The sequence below is a fragment of the Hyperolius riggenbachi genome, chromosome 1, assembly GCF_040937935.1.
Source record: "Hyperolius riggenbachi isolate aHypRig1 chromosome 1, aHypRig1.pri, whole genome shotgun sequence".
Classification (NCBI taxonomy): domain Eukaryota; kingdom Metazoa; phylum Chordata; class Amphibia; order Anura; family Hyperoliidae; genus Hyperolius; species Hyperolius riggenbachi.
The window spans coordinates 180,094,291-180,109,440 of NC_090646.1; the positions used below are offsets into that span (position 1 = coordinate 180,094,291).

Here is a 15,150-nt window from a genome sequence, read left to right on the forward strand (position 1 = left end):
CTCACCTTCTGCTGTACCTCTGCTGCTTCATTTAGGGTATTGGAGGCAGCCTTACAGCTAGTATGTTGATAACAAAATTAATGAAAAAAAGTGTGCTGAATGGCGGAGATGTTGTTAAACAACAATTGAAAATTAGAGCAAAAATAACATTCCCAAAGCCTAACAGTGTGACAAACATTTAAATATACAACACTAGTCACTCAGTACAACAAAATACTTCTAGTAGCCACCTGGGACAAGATGCTGTCTTTACTGATGGTGCCATCTCTAATCAATGGTACCAACATTATCAACATTCTTTATCTCAAACATATACTGTATCACCCATAAAACTGCACAGTACAATATTTTTTAATGTTGTTCGATTGTGTAATTTTAGTATTGCAATCTTGTATGTGTATTTTGCAAACATTGGAAAGATTTTTGACTATGTCTATGCCCTTACAACATGAGCAATTCGTTAATACGTGTTTGTTACCTTACGGTATATTTCTCAACAGGGTACTACTCTGTTGTACCTGCATCATTCTCACAATGTGCCTTTTTTATGCACCGGATGTGTCATGAATTTCCAAAATGAAGTACATAATATTTGAGGGGTGAGTGTGACTTTACCGAAAATGTCATGATGCATAATGAGCTCTTGATGTCAGTGGTCTTGTCTTCCTACTTGTTTGTCTTCTCCCACTCATCAGACCTTAGTGTGTCCAGCAGCACACGGGGTCCAAGAACAGCAGGTCATCAGTGCAAACCTTGAATAAATTTACTCAGTTAATTGAGCAACAGTGACCTGGGCAGTAACATCAAGCGGGTACAGAGGTCTTATTAGCTTTGTAAACAAAACACGGACCAATGATTCATCTCAGAATACAGGGGAAGCTTAAAAAGCACATCTAGTTGCCACAATCTCACTATAATCTTCACTCAAAGCCAAAAAGATGCTGAGAGCAACAGTCGTAACCCTGTTGCTCTGCCTCGTGAGCACGGCTTGGGTATGGTGCATGGTATTCTCTATAGTCTGCTAACTGCTGTCTCTATTTTACTTTTTCTTAGTTAGATGCTTAATTTACATTTTCTGGTGGCTGGAAGTGTAATGGTTAAGGGCTCGGCCTCTGATACAGGAGACCTGGGTTCAAGTCTCGGCTCTTCCTGTTCAGTAAGCCAGCACCTATCCAGTAAGTAGACCTTGGGAAAGGCTCCCTAACACTGCTACTGCCTACTGAGCACACCCTAGTGGCCGCAGCTCAAAGCGCTTTGAGTCTGCCAGGAGAAAAGCGCAATATAAATGTTATTTGTCTTGTCGCTATGTTTTCAAGCAGACAAATTTATATACATTAGTTGTTAGATGAATGCTATAGTCATAATTGAATACACATTAGATAGTGAATAGATGTAGATTCTATCTGTCTGTATAGAAACTTGTTTTGGGTAAAAGATAATAGGTGCAGAGAGAATGATGCAGTTTGTAATGGTTGAATTGACTCCACAATTCCTGCTTCCTGGCTGTCACAGTGATTCTTTGGCTTCAGTGCTTTCTGAGTCACATAACTGGAGCAAAAATGCATACAGTGAAGTGAAGGCAGAACTCTTGCGCTGCATACTTGACTTGAGCCAAGGCCTTAGAATTTACCACAGGCAAAGAATCAGCATGACAGCCAGAAGATCAGAGATAAGGAATGACTGGCTGCTCTATTGTTTCTTGTTGTCTTGTATCATAAAGTATACTTATAGGAATAAGTGCAAAGTAAACTGTCTGTTCGTCTTAAAGGACCTCTGAAGTGAGAGAGATATGAAGGCTGGCATATTTATTTCCTTTTAAACAATACCAGTTGCCTGGCTGCCCTGCTGATCTTTCTGGCATCTGTAGTGTCATCTGATCTGCATATGCTTGTTCAGGGTTGATAACTAAAATTATTGGAAGCAGAGGATCTGCAGAACAGCCAGGCAATTTGTATTGTTTATAAGGAAATACATATGGCAGCCTCCATATCCTTCTCAGTTCATGTGTCCTTTAAAGGAACACTTTATCTCTGAATGCTATTATCTGCCACTCATCCCCTCCGAAAAGGAAAAAAATTGATCACGAGAAACAGATAAACAGAAAACAGAAAGCAATGTGTTTTCATGTTGTTTTCCATTCCCTCCATATGCCCATATCCATGGCAACTAGATTGCATTTTTTTTAATTTCCTATAGCCATTATGCTTACAGTGCATAAATAATATACAAGTGATTTATCATTCATGTAATAGTGGCAAAATGAATCATCATGAAAGCAAACATTTAGAGAGTTATATCATTTAATAGATTTCTGAGTGTAGTTAAAGGACAACTGAAGCAAGAGGGATATGGAAGCTGCCATATTGATTTCCTTTTAAGCAATACTTGTTCCCTGGCTATCTTGCTGAACCTGTGCCTCTAATACTTTTAGCCATAGACCCTGAACAAGCATATGCAGATCAGGTGTTTCAGGCATTGTTGACAGATCTGACAAGATTAGCTGTCGCTTGTAGCTTGTTTCTCATGTTATTCAGACACTACTGCAGCCTAATTGATCAGCAGAACTGTCAGGCAACTAGTATTGTTGAAAAGGAAATAAATATAGCAGCCTCCATATTCTTCTCACTATAGTTGTCCTTTAAATAAAAATATAAGCTGAACATGTAAACCCAATGACACAATTTAACATAGAATTAACATAGAACATAGAATAGAAAAACATACATTTATTTGAAAAAGCAACACGGGAATTACTATGTGATTGGGTTGTTACTTTTAATTCTGTATCATGTAACCCAACAGGTCCAATTTGCTAAGACATCTTCAGAATGTAAATCATTAGAGAACATAACTAATTCTTGAAGCCTGGCCTACATGTATTAACAATCATCTATTATTGGAAGGGTTTGTCCCACTAATGATGGGCTACATCAGACCCAAAGGAAGGGTTACTTAATCAGTTGTTGTCCTATTGCTATTGTATGTATGCACCAAGGACTGTTTGCTAAGAATAATGTTTCTTGTTACAGGTGTGTGCATGTGAATACACCTGCATAACCACTTATTCAGTAACCCTCATTATAGTGCAGAGGTTTAGACCTTTGCAGTCAGACATTTTTAATACACTGCTCTGTTGTGCCGAATCATTGATCAGGTTCTGTATTAGTAAAGCTTATGTCACAGCTGAACTTCACGCTTGTCAGGCAGTCAACCTTTCATCTGCCAGCCAATGAGATCCTTCCGGCTTCAATGCAGCCGAATGACAGCTTTTGTAACCTCATACATGTCAGTGTTTGACACATAGAGAAGGTACCTGGCAGTAAGAAACCACCTCATATCGCGCCAGTGTATGCAAGCAGCTGATAGGTGGTTAATGCGCCGCTTGCAGCTGCCTACATGAAACGAACCTTACAGAACACCTGAAGTCAAAGGCATATGGCAGCTACCATAAGTATTTCCTTTTAAACAATACCTTTTGCCTGGCAGCCCTGCTGATCTCTTTAGCAATAATAGTGTCTGGAACAACCCCGAACAAGCATGCGGTTAATCGAAGTCAGACTTCGGTAAGAGCACCTGATCTGCATGCTTGTTCAGGGTCCATGGCTAAAACTGTTACATAGAAGCAGAGGATAAGCAGGACAGCCAAGCAATGTGCACTTTGCATTATTTGAAAGGAATCAAATATACAGTATTATACTCCATACCTCTCTCTGTGCTTTAAACAGGCAGGTTATATTTCCAACGATAATGTTTTATAAAAGATCACTGCTTGGCAGATTTGAGCAAAGTGATTAAATCTCCCGGAATTATTGACCCGTGTATGGACACCTTTAGACAGGAAAGATCATAATAGGAAGAATGGGGGCATCTAGGGAGCACCTTAAGAACCCTTTCAATCTGCTATATCTTCTATCCTGATTCCTTTTAGCAAACGTTAGCGTTTTCTTTTAATAATAAATTGATTAAAGGACCAGTATCCCGACTAAATGTTACAATTTAAAATACATGTGTACACATACACACATAAGAAGTACATCTGTCCCAGTACAAATTACTTTTCTACTACATTCCTGTCACTTACAGTAGGAAGTAAAAATCAGCTCTGACAGGTTTTGGACTAGTCCATCTCCTCATGGAGGATTCTCAGGGTTTTCTTTATTTACAAAAGCACTGACTAAAACGTAGTTGCTCAGTCCAACTAGCAAAATAGTGTGCAAATGAGTAGGCAAGCTGGCCGACATCTTAGTATAGATCCTTTCCACAGAGTGGTTTTGTAAGGAATAAAAGAAATGCTGAAAATACTCCAAAAGGAGATGGACTAGTCTGAAACATGTCAGATCTGTCAGATTTTTACTACCGTCTTTTAATGACGGTAACATAGGTATAACGTAATTTATAGGGAATTTTAATCTAGGAGAACTGTGCTTCTTATAAGTATGTGGACACCTGTATTTTAAATGTTTATTTGTTTTTGTGATAGTGGTCCTTTAATGATTATAAATAATAGTTATAAATAATTAATAATAATTATAAAGAAGATTATAAGAGCATTGCAGGTTTCATCAATCCTATCATTTTGCTTTTCACTAAACAGACAGCAGAAACATTTGAGGATACTGGTGCTACAGGTCGTGGTCCCAGAATTGTAGAGCAGAAGGCTGAAACCAGCTGCAAGCAAGAGAAGAACTGGCCCATTTGTGCTGATGACGACTATGTAAGTGAGGGCGCTGTAAGATCAGATATATATACGGTACTTCCGTCTGCTTACCACTTTTTAATATAACATAATTAACATACATCTAATGTATTCATATATCATTAATAATACATTTATAACATGCCAGCAATTTCTGTTGCGCTCCAGGCTTTAATTCTATCACTTTGGAAATAGTGATGGCTAGGAGAATTCATGGAGAAGCATGTGGTCCGTTTGGTCAGGTGATGGATATGTAAGTCTCTAATTTGCTAGTCATGATCATGTGCTAAAGCAGAACGTGATCACAGCAAATCAGAGCTTTGCAAATCTATCATCTGATCAAACAGGTCAAATGCTTCTTCATGAGTTCTCCTAGACACGACCATCACTAGTTGGAAATCATAAAATAAATAATGACACTACATTTAAGCAACCTACAATCTGTTAGGTTCTGGGACCCATTATACACTGAAGCTTGTGCATATTGCTGAGACATTTGCATTCAGAATCAGAGAAGTGTGAAATGAAATGACTAATAGCTACCGTACTGTAAGTGTACTTTGTTATGGCATTCCAGTACTGTGTGCTTTATCAGTGTCTTGCATCACTCACATAATTTATATTCTATATCTGTGGAATTGTTAATCTGGCCTTAAAATATTAAAGCTTAGGACAAGTAAAATTGCAGCACAAAAAGCAATTTCTATTACAGTTTGGTGCCAGTGTGTCTATCTTGGCTGTTGAATATCAATGCTTCTGAAAACTTGCCAAGATAAATCCATCCAGATTGCATTGTTGCATCTCAACAGCCAACCATCTTAAGGTGGCCACTAACGATCCAATCTTTTTCATCCAATTTTACCAAATCTATGTAGTAGAAGGGTAAACTGAGTAAATATATTGAATGGATAATTTAGGCAGTTACCTTATATTACATAGAAATGGTAAGCTTGGATCAAAAAGAACTTGGTCTGTCTACAATAGCATCATTAGATTAGAGATTTGCCAGGTATTACTGAGATCGTTTGCACTTCTAAATCCAGTGCAGCAGTTTATCCATTTTCTTATATTAAAGGGAGGAAATATTATTTTTTTTTCCATCAAATTCTACTATGTTTAGAAAGCTTTGTGAATACTATCAATGCATGCATAAATCTGTCTCTTCCTACCTAGAGCATCTCTACACTGCTAGTTGTTTATAACTGAATTATTGCAAATTTCCTTCTGTTTTAAGAAGGCAATTACACCAAGCTTTGCTTTTTTAGTAAGAGGGCTTTTTGGTCCCTTTTATCCCCCTACACATTCCTAGTAGTTTGGATCACCCTGAGCTGCTTGGTTACTCTGTTGTACTGGTCCAAGCCCTATTTCATACAGCCTTATCAATCCCTGCCATGTACTGATGAGGACCAGAAGTCTGAAACAGGCTGTCTACATGTGGGTTTGATATGGCTGTGTAAAACTTTAAGCTATAGGCTTGCTATATACCAGCGGTTCTGGATGCTTGCTTGGCTTAAGAAGGGCGAAAAGGGATAATTTGCATATTTAGTAGTAGTGCATTGTGGGTAACCACAAATGTTCATTTATAACTGAATTATTGCAAATTTCCTTCTGTTTTAAGAAGGCAATTACACCAAGCTTTGCTTTTTTAGTAAGAGGGCTTTTTGGTCCCTTTTATCCCCCTACACATTCCTAGTAGTTTGGGTCACCCTGAGCTGCTTGGTTACTCTGTTACACTGCTAGTAGTAAGGGCCTGTTTCCACTGCACACTACATAGCCGCATTGCACTGCGGCCGAACTGTAACCAATGCACGGCAATGGAACAATTGTGTGCTGGTTATGTGGAACAATCTGAGAATCTGCAGCATGCTGCAGATTCTCGCATGGCTGCATCTGCCCGCATCCATGTCCCGTCTCCTCCATTCACTTCCGCATCGGGAGATGCGGCAGTGACGGGAATGAGAGCAGAAGTGATGTGATGCAGCTAGGTTGCCGCACTCTCATCACTTCGCAAATGGAAAAGGGCTCTAACCGCAAATACGTCTTACATGGAACACGAGGTGTGAAACCTATGGAAGCTGCCATATTATTTTCCTTTTAAACAATACCAGTTGCCTGGCAGTCCTGCTGATCTTTCTGGTCAGTAAGGTCTAATTCACACACCTGAAACAAGCATGCAACTAATGTTGTGATATTTGTCATAGACATCTGATCTGCATGTTTTTGCAGAGTCTATGACTGACAGTATTAGAGGCAGGGGATCAGCAGGATAGCCAGGCAATGCGCATTATTTAAAAGGAAATAAACTTGTCAGCCTCCATATCCCTCTCAGCTCAGATTCCCTTTAAATAGCTGACATTCCTTGGAAAAGTGGCATGTGTATGGATGCTCTTAGGCACTGAAGTTGTAGTTTGGTACAGTAACATACTTAGACTCAAAAAAAAAAAAAAAAAAAAAGAAGAAACTAAATTTGTCTCAAGTTCCAGATAGTCAGATAAAAAGCCTGGATCAACTTTCTACTGATTATTAGTGGAAATGTGTGTAGGTCTCTATATTCTGTGCTCTTAGTAAAACAGCCATTCTTCAGCCCATTCATCAAGGATAATGTTACCCTAAGTAATGTGATTGTAATTCTTAAATTAAAAAGAAATTTAAAAAAGGATGGCCTGGTTCACACTTTCAATTATAACTGGTCAATCGCTGATGGACTTTACCACCATGTAGCGCGAGGGTCAACAGATATTAAATTGTATGAGCAGATTGTGAAGGTAAACCCTCTTAAGTGATCCATATACTGTTAAGCCCACACTTTCAATTATGATTAGCCAATCACTGACCAATTTTAACACCTCTATGTAGTATTAGGGGTTTACCCATAGGCAAATGCAGGGGGATTACAGCTGCCCAGAGCCCCCCCCCCCCCCCTCAGACCAGGGCCGGTGCAGTATCTGGGGACAGGCACATTGAGACACCAGAATATCTGCAGGCATCCTGCATCTCACAGCACTGCCCCCTTTCTTTCCCGGCTACAGATGACTTTGCATGTAGCAGTAGCGGGTGTACAGAGCATGGAGCAGCTCTGGGGAACTTAAAGGGAACCTAAACTGAGAAGGCTATGGATTTTTCCTCTTAAAATAATACCAGTTGCCTTTCTCTCCTGCTGATCCTGTGTCTCTAATACTTTTAGCCACAGTCCCTCAACAAGCATGGAGATATGGTGCTCTACTAACTGAAGTCAGACTGGATTAGCTGCAAGGTGTGTGATTCAACCACCACTACAGCCAAAGTGCTCAGCAGGACTGCCAGGCAACTGGTATTGTTTAAAAGGAAACATCCATATCATTTCTCAGTTAAGGTTCCCTTTAACAGAGTCAGGTATGAGCACAGCCCTGTGCCCTGGTGTGTGAATCATTCACTTTCCCCTTCATTACCAATGTTGACTGTCCTCATTAATATCTGTATCCAAACTGCTCCTGATCTATCCCTTTGTCGATCAGGAGCAGATCGGACATTTAGGAAATAATTGTCAGATCCTGTCAGTCGGACGGTAAATTGCATCATGTGTACCCAGCATGATGTCCTACCAGATTATTATACTGTATTGTGAATGGCTGAAAGAGACCTTTCAGGAATCCCCCACTTAAAAATCCTGGGTTTGTCCTTGGTTTACCTACACAATCTGCTTCATAATAATATTCAATATATGTATCTCATACCCCGATCCTTCTGTGGGACTAAATAATCCTACTCAGGATATTGCAGAAGTGACCTTCCACAAGCCTAAGCTGTCTATATAGCTGTGTGTGCTGCTTATTTGCTCCTTATTTGCTCCTTCCTGGTGCACAGGGTGCCCCAGATCATCTAGGATGCTAGCAGCAATGTCCCCCTGTATCTTCAAGAAATCCTTGTAATTAGAATGTCTCCATCTATTCCATCATGCTGAGGTCTTGTATATTATCTGCAGGGCCCTAAATGTCCTTCTGGATGCAGAATTCAAGGATTAACCGACCAAACTGACAGAGAATTCAACAAGAGAATCCAAGCCATTAGGCAAAAACTGAAGGATGGGGAAACCAACTACAAGAGCATTGACATCACAACCAAGGAAACATACGAGCTCATCAAGGGAAATTTGGTTTCAGCGCAGCGTAAGTTTGAACACCAGAGAAGGAAAAAAAAAATTGTACTTTATTATGCACCATGGTACAGTAAATTTTTACTTTTTCATAAATAATTATTTGAATTCACCCCAATCAATTTCTAAATTAAAGGACCACTACAACGAAAAAAATAAGCAGTTAAAATCTGATTGAACTGACAGGTTTTGGACTAATCCATCTCCTCATCGGGGATTCTCAGAGTTTTCCTGAATGACAGTTGTTAAGTCTAACAAAAACAGTTAGCCGAAATAGTGTGCAAATGAGTAGGGAGGCTGGCTGGTTTCTTACTGTACTTAGGAAATGCTTTTGAAAACATAAAAAAACCCTGAGAATCCTCCATGAGGAGATGGACTAGTCCAAAACCTGTCGGTTCAGTCATATTTTAACTGCTCACTTTTTTCGCTGGACTGGTCCTTTAACTGATACTTTGGTGTGATGGATGGCTTTAGGTCTGGAACCCACTAGCAGCGCTTTTCTAAGTGCTTGTGATTTGTAAAACTCTTGCTCAGAGCTCAGACACACTATAAGTACTTTTCTGAGCTTTTTTTTTTGCCATCAGCACTTTCTGAGAGCTTTTTATAAAACGTTACCATTGATTTACATTAAAATCACGGTAAATTGATGATGAACAAGTGCATTAAAACATTTTTTAAATTAACAACAGCAGTGAGATATGGAGGCTGCCTGCCATATGTATTTCCTTATATGTATTTATTTCCTTTTAAACAATACCAGTTGCCTGGCGGTCCTACTAATCTTTCATGCATCAGTAGTATCTGAATCATACACCTGAAACAAGCATGCAGTAAGTGCAGTCAAGCTTAAGTCAAACATCTGATCTGCATGCTTGTTCAGGAACTATGACTAAAAGTATTAGAGGCAGAGGAATAGCAGGACAGCCAGGCAATGTGTATTGTTTAAAGGGAAAGTCCGAGGAGAACAAAAAATCAAGATCTACTTACCCAGGGCTTCCTCCAGCCCCTGGCAGCCGATATGTCCCTCTCCGCAGCTCTGGTGTCATGGGGTCCTCTTCTGTTGCAGATCCTGACATCGCCAGGTAAGCATCTTCTGCACCTGCGCGAGCGTAATCACGTTCATGCACAGGTGGCCTGGAGCATTCTGCGCAGGCACAGAACTACTGTGCCTGCGCAAAACGCTCCCAGCCACTGAATCGCGACGCGAGCGGCACTTGCGCAGGCGCAGAAGACTCTGACCTGGCGAGGTCAGCAACTGCAATGGAAGGGACCCCATGACACCAGAGCTGCGGCGAGGGACATAAAAAATCTTCCTCCACCCTGGGTAAGAAGACCTTGATTTTTTATTTTCCTCGGATGTGTCCTTTAAAAGTGTCATAATTACCAGCTATGATTTATTACCAGCTATGGTTTACAGCAGTGGTCTCAAACTCGCGGCCCGTGGGCCATTTGCGGCCCTCGATACAATATTTTGTGGCCCCGCCGGCAAAAGCTTCCTTATAGTTTGCTTCAGTGCTCCCAAGTAATCCGCCGCACCCCCGCCGCTAAACGAGGGCTGCAAAGCCCCCAAATCGCCCGGGGGGCAATCCACCGGCATTTCCTGGAAGGGGCAGAGCTTTCAGCTTCAGCTCTGCCCCTCCTGACGTCAATCACCGCATGGATCGCCGCCTCTTCCCGCCCCTCTCTGTGAAGGAAGAGAGAGAGGCAGGCAGAGGCGGCGATGCGCCGCGATTGTGAAATTCCTTATGCGGCCCAGCCTCATCCTGACTTTGCCTCCTGCGGCCCCCAGGTAAATTGAGTTCGAGACCCCTGGTTTACAGTGACCATATCAACATTTATAGTTGCTATAAGGCTCACAGTAACCAGCCATTCTCTGACTTAGGGCTGCATAGTGCTAACAGAGCAGAGAAGCTATATGTAAGGGAGGATGAAGGCACTTGGGGAGGAGAGTGAGCCACCTTTCCATCATCAGGCGCCTGAAGACACTTGCCTACAGTGCCTTATGGTAAATCTGGCTCGGGCTTCAATTGACAAAAACTTGTTCAGTAACAGAAGAGTGTGGATGCTGTTCCATGCAGTGATGGCATTACAATAGTATGAGGCATCCCTGACATCCCTTTAGAATGTACATGTTTTGTTATACTGCCTCTGCTCCCTCTGAATCTGTCCATTAGTCTTTCTTAACATTTTATTTTATTGCCACAGCTCAGATGAACTTCTAAAAGACATTTACACAAACCATACTTAGTTGATTTCCCCACTAGCTCCTCTGCATCTTCAACCATGAACCTAAAGGGTTAAATATCTGAAGGGCTACAAGCGAAACCTCTTTTGTTCGAGATCTCTATTGCGCTGCGTGGGGGGTAGAGAAGCTTGTTCCTCCCAAGAAGGCTTTGGGTCCTATCAGCATCCAAACAGTGGGACTTGCAGGAGAAAGAGGCTGTTTCTATTGCCCTCTGCTGCTGTTAGTCATAGGTAATCACTCTCTGCTTCTTTGAGTCACGGCTCCGCACAGTCTCTGCACTGTTTTTGACACACCAGAGCTGCCGGTAATGTTTCTGGGCTTTACTGCATATTATAGTCTTTATGATAGCAAAGGAAACAATTGCTACTGTGCCCATGTCATGGTGAATTCAGATTTGAAGTTTTCAATAATGCAACATTGCACTATTGCGTTCATGGTTATTGGCTAAGGCATTGTCTTTCTGCAAGGTGCCATTAATTGTTCACACATCAGTACCAGAGAACACCAAAAAATGCCAAATTCTCAGGTTATGATTTCTGCCAAATGACTATAACTGGTCTTTGTTTGTTCTTTTTTAGAGCTTGATAATTCATATAATCAAGTGACTGAAACTCTCAGGAGAAAGATCGAGTTCCTAAAAAGTAAAGTTTCCAATCAAATAGACAGAATCAAGCTGCTGCAGAGAAATGTCCGCGATCAAGTGGTGGAAATGAAACGCCTTGAGGTGAGACGCCAACTATTTATGTACTGTCCCGAAATCCCATCATACATTCAGTACCAAATAAGTAACCTGTCTCCACGACAACTATCTGCTCTGACGGCCTGAAAAATTGACATATGAAAATTAAAATATTGAAAATAAGTTTTTGAATTTGAACACAACCACTGTCCATATATGATGACACTTGGGACTAGAGAATGGTTGCTTAGGTTCCTAGAGTCAGCCATTGGAAGGAAGCTTCATTGTACAAGAGTGGCCAAGGGGGGGGGGGGGGGGGGGAATTTGGTTGGGTGTCAAGGAAAAAAAATGGCTGTGACAGCCACAAATGCATGCACACACCCATACCCCTTTGCCCATCCCCCTCTGCTCTCTGAAGTACGTCCTCGGGCCACGCATGCACAACAGGCACAACACACAGACACAGGGACTCAGGAGAATGCAGCAACAGGGAGTTTAATATATATACAGTATATCATAAGATCTATATATGTCATAACCAGTACCGTACTTTATTATGGCTGTGTGGTAATGGTGCTAATCCACCATCTGTTTTTTTTTTTTTAACTCAGTCCAAGGTAAGCTTCAGAATCTCCAATGCAATGTAAAGTCAGGGGCCCCTCATACAACCATACAAAGTAGTATACAGGACCTTATCATGCAGTACCTGTACTGGTGGAGTAATGCTTTTTGTTGCCTAATGACTGGTCACCCTAGGTGGTGGTGGTTGCTAAGGAGGGGTTTATTTATTTATTTATTTATTTATTTATTTATATATTTACAGTTTCATTTACAAACAGTCTTCTCTGACATGTTTAATTGAATAGATATGGTAATTTAATAATATTTTATTATTTCCTCTTTTTTAGGTTGACATTGATATTAAACTTCGGTCATGCAAAGGGTCATGTGCAAAGAGTGTTGACTACAATGTAGATTATGACAGCTATGAAAATATACAGAAACAGCTTTTGCAAGCTGAATCTACTAATCTGACACCAAACTCCAATGCTGTACCTGTTCTGAAGATGAGACCAGTTAAAGATGCTCCCTTGGTGGATTCACGATACAAGGCGCTGGCACAACAAAAAGAAGACTACCCTATTTTCAGTGATGTTGAACAATTCGCTTTTGTGCTAGAAGGAAAAACTAGAGAGGTAAGTGGACCATCAGTGTCCACTTCAGCTGTAACGTATGGTGGCGTAAAAGAGCAACCCACCCAAACCTTTGTTGTATATGGGAATCAGAATTCCCAGCCACAGAAAGCAGGGGGAAGTAAAACAGTCACAACAGAAAGTCGAGTAGTTTCATGTACCAAAACCATTAAGAAGAAAATTACTCAGGGACCAGGTGGTCCTAAGGAAGAAATTATTGAAACAATGAGTGGTGGACCAGAGTGTGAGACATTAGATAATCTTAAGAAAGAAGGAAAAGGGGAATATGATGCTGATGGCACATACAATATAAAAGTAACTGGAAGTAGTAGTGCAGGAGGTAGTTATATTCCAAGTCTGGAGGACTTTCTTAGTGGTAAGCCCATGAGTGGTGGTAGCTTTTCTTTAGGCGGTTCAACCACTAAAACACAAAGTTCATCCTCTAAAACTCAGAGCTCATTCACTGCAGGAGAAGATGATTTTGATGATTTTGGCCATACAGACCTTGGTGTTCCTGTTTTCACACCCGTCAAAACACAAGCCTCATCTGGCTCATCCTCTTATTCCAAGACTGTAGTAAGTGGTGGAACCAAAACCACAAAGGATGGAACCGAATGGGGTACTAAATTTAAGAGTGGACCAATATTTGAAGACCTTGGCCCAATACAGGTTGGACAAAGTGAAGAACAAGATGAGCCTGATTTCAGGGCTCGAAGCGTACGACCAGGAGCATCAAAAGATTACTCTAGGACAGGTAACTAAACCTAAAAGTTGCAGTGCCAGATTCCATCTACATAAAGCCGGGGAAACACATAATTGAGATGCCCAAAATGTAAACTGATTCACTTAGGAGTTCTGTAGGAGACTAAAAAGAAGACAATTCTAATCATGCATTGTTTAGGTCACAATTATTTTCTTTATATAAACATACATTTTATTAATAGCAAATTATATTTACATTTGCTTGTCCAATATACCACAGCATACTTAAACTACTGTAAAAAAATACAAAGTACAGAATAACATTGCTATGATTGGGTAATTTGGGTATGCTATCTGAAAACAAGCAACACCAACCATGGGTTGTATATTCAAAATTGGGGAAGATTTTCTTAAATTTGTTTAACTTCTCAACTTCAAATAAAGCAGATCACTATCATGCACATCACTGAAGACTCCCACTAGTTACAAACGGTGCACCTAACACATCATTTCCTTGCAAGGTCCACAGAGAATTATTGTAAAACGATACACGGGCATAGAGAAATAGCTTTTAAGTGTATCTTCAAACACTCTGGCAACCTTAGCAGCATGCAGTAATAATCAAAATGACTATCTTAGTAAACAAGATAAAAATTGCATTTCTTTTTAGACTGTGCTGATATCAGTTCTGGTGCCCAAAGTGGCATTTTCAAAATCAGTCCTCAAGGATCTTCAAAAGAACTGTCAGTGTACTGCGACCAAGAAACCGACATAGGAGGATGGCTCCTTATTCAGCAGAGAGAAGACGGATCTGTGAATTTTAACAGGACCTGGCAAGAGTACAGGGATGGATTTGGATCTGTGGATGCAAGCGGGAAAGGAGAACTTTGGCTGGGAAATGAATATATACACTTACTGAGCCAAAAGGAGACAGTTCTAAGGATTGAGTTAGAAGACTGGTCTGGCAATCAGGCTTACGCAGAATATATCTTCCAGTTAGGGTCAGAGGAAGAGGGTTATGCTCTTCATGTGAATAGTTATGAAGGAACCGCAGGAGATGCCCTCAGAGAAGGCTCTAAAGACGACAGTAAACACACTTCTCATAACAGCATGAAATTTAGCACCTATGACAAGGACAGTGACAAATGGGAGGAGAATTGTGCTGAAATGTATGGAGGTGGGTGGTGGTATAATAACTGCCAAGCTGTGAATCTCAATGGGATTTACTACACTGGAGGTCAATATGATCCCAGAAATAATGTCCACGAGACTGAAAATGGAGTTGTTTGGTTGTCATTCAAGCCAGCTGATTATTCTCTCAAAACTGTGAAAATGAAAATCCGTCCCGTTGAAACTTCTTAATAGCATTTGTTTGTATTGTAAGACACTCCCCAAAACCTTACTGTATTATGTGTTTTTTTAATATTCCTGGCTTAATGTATGGCAATTGTAACTGAAAAGAATACTAAATGACTTACAATGACTCGTGGTTGTCTTGTTTCT

The 15,150-nt window shown here is 40.6% G+C and overlaps 1 protein-coding gene across 1 annotated transcript; it reads left to right on the forward strand.

The window, feature by feature from the left end:
* The first annotated feature begins 886 nt into the window (after positions 1-886).
* On the forward strand, positions 887-15,130 carry FGA (fibrinogen alpha chain). Its single transcript, XM_068278899.1, has 6 exons — positions 887-992; positions 4,595-4,714; positions 8,658-8,841; positions 11,652-11,797; positions 12,661-13,699; positions 14,318-15,130. The coding sequence occupies exons 1-6, from the start codon at positions 939-941 to the stop codon at positions 15,007-15,009; spliced, it is 2,235 nt and encodes a 744-aa protein (XP_068135000.1). The 5' UTR covers positions 887-938; the 3' UTR covers positions 15,010-15,130.
* Positions 15,131-15,150: the final 20 nt, after the last annotated feature.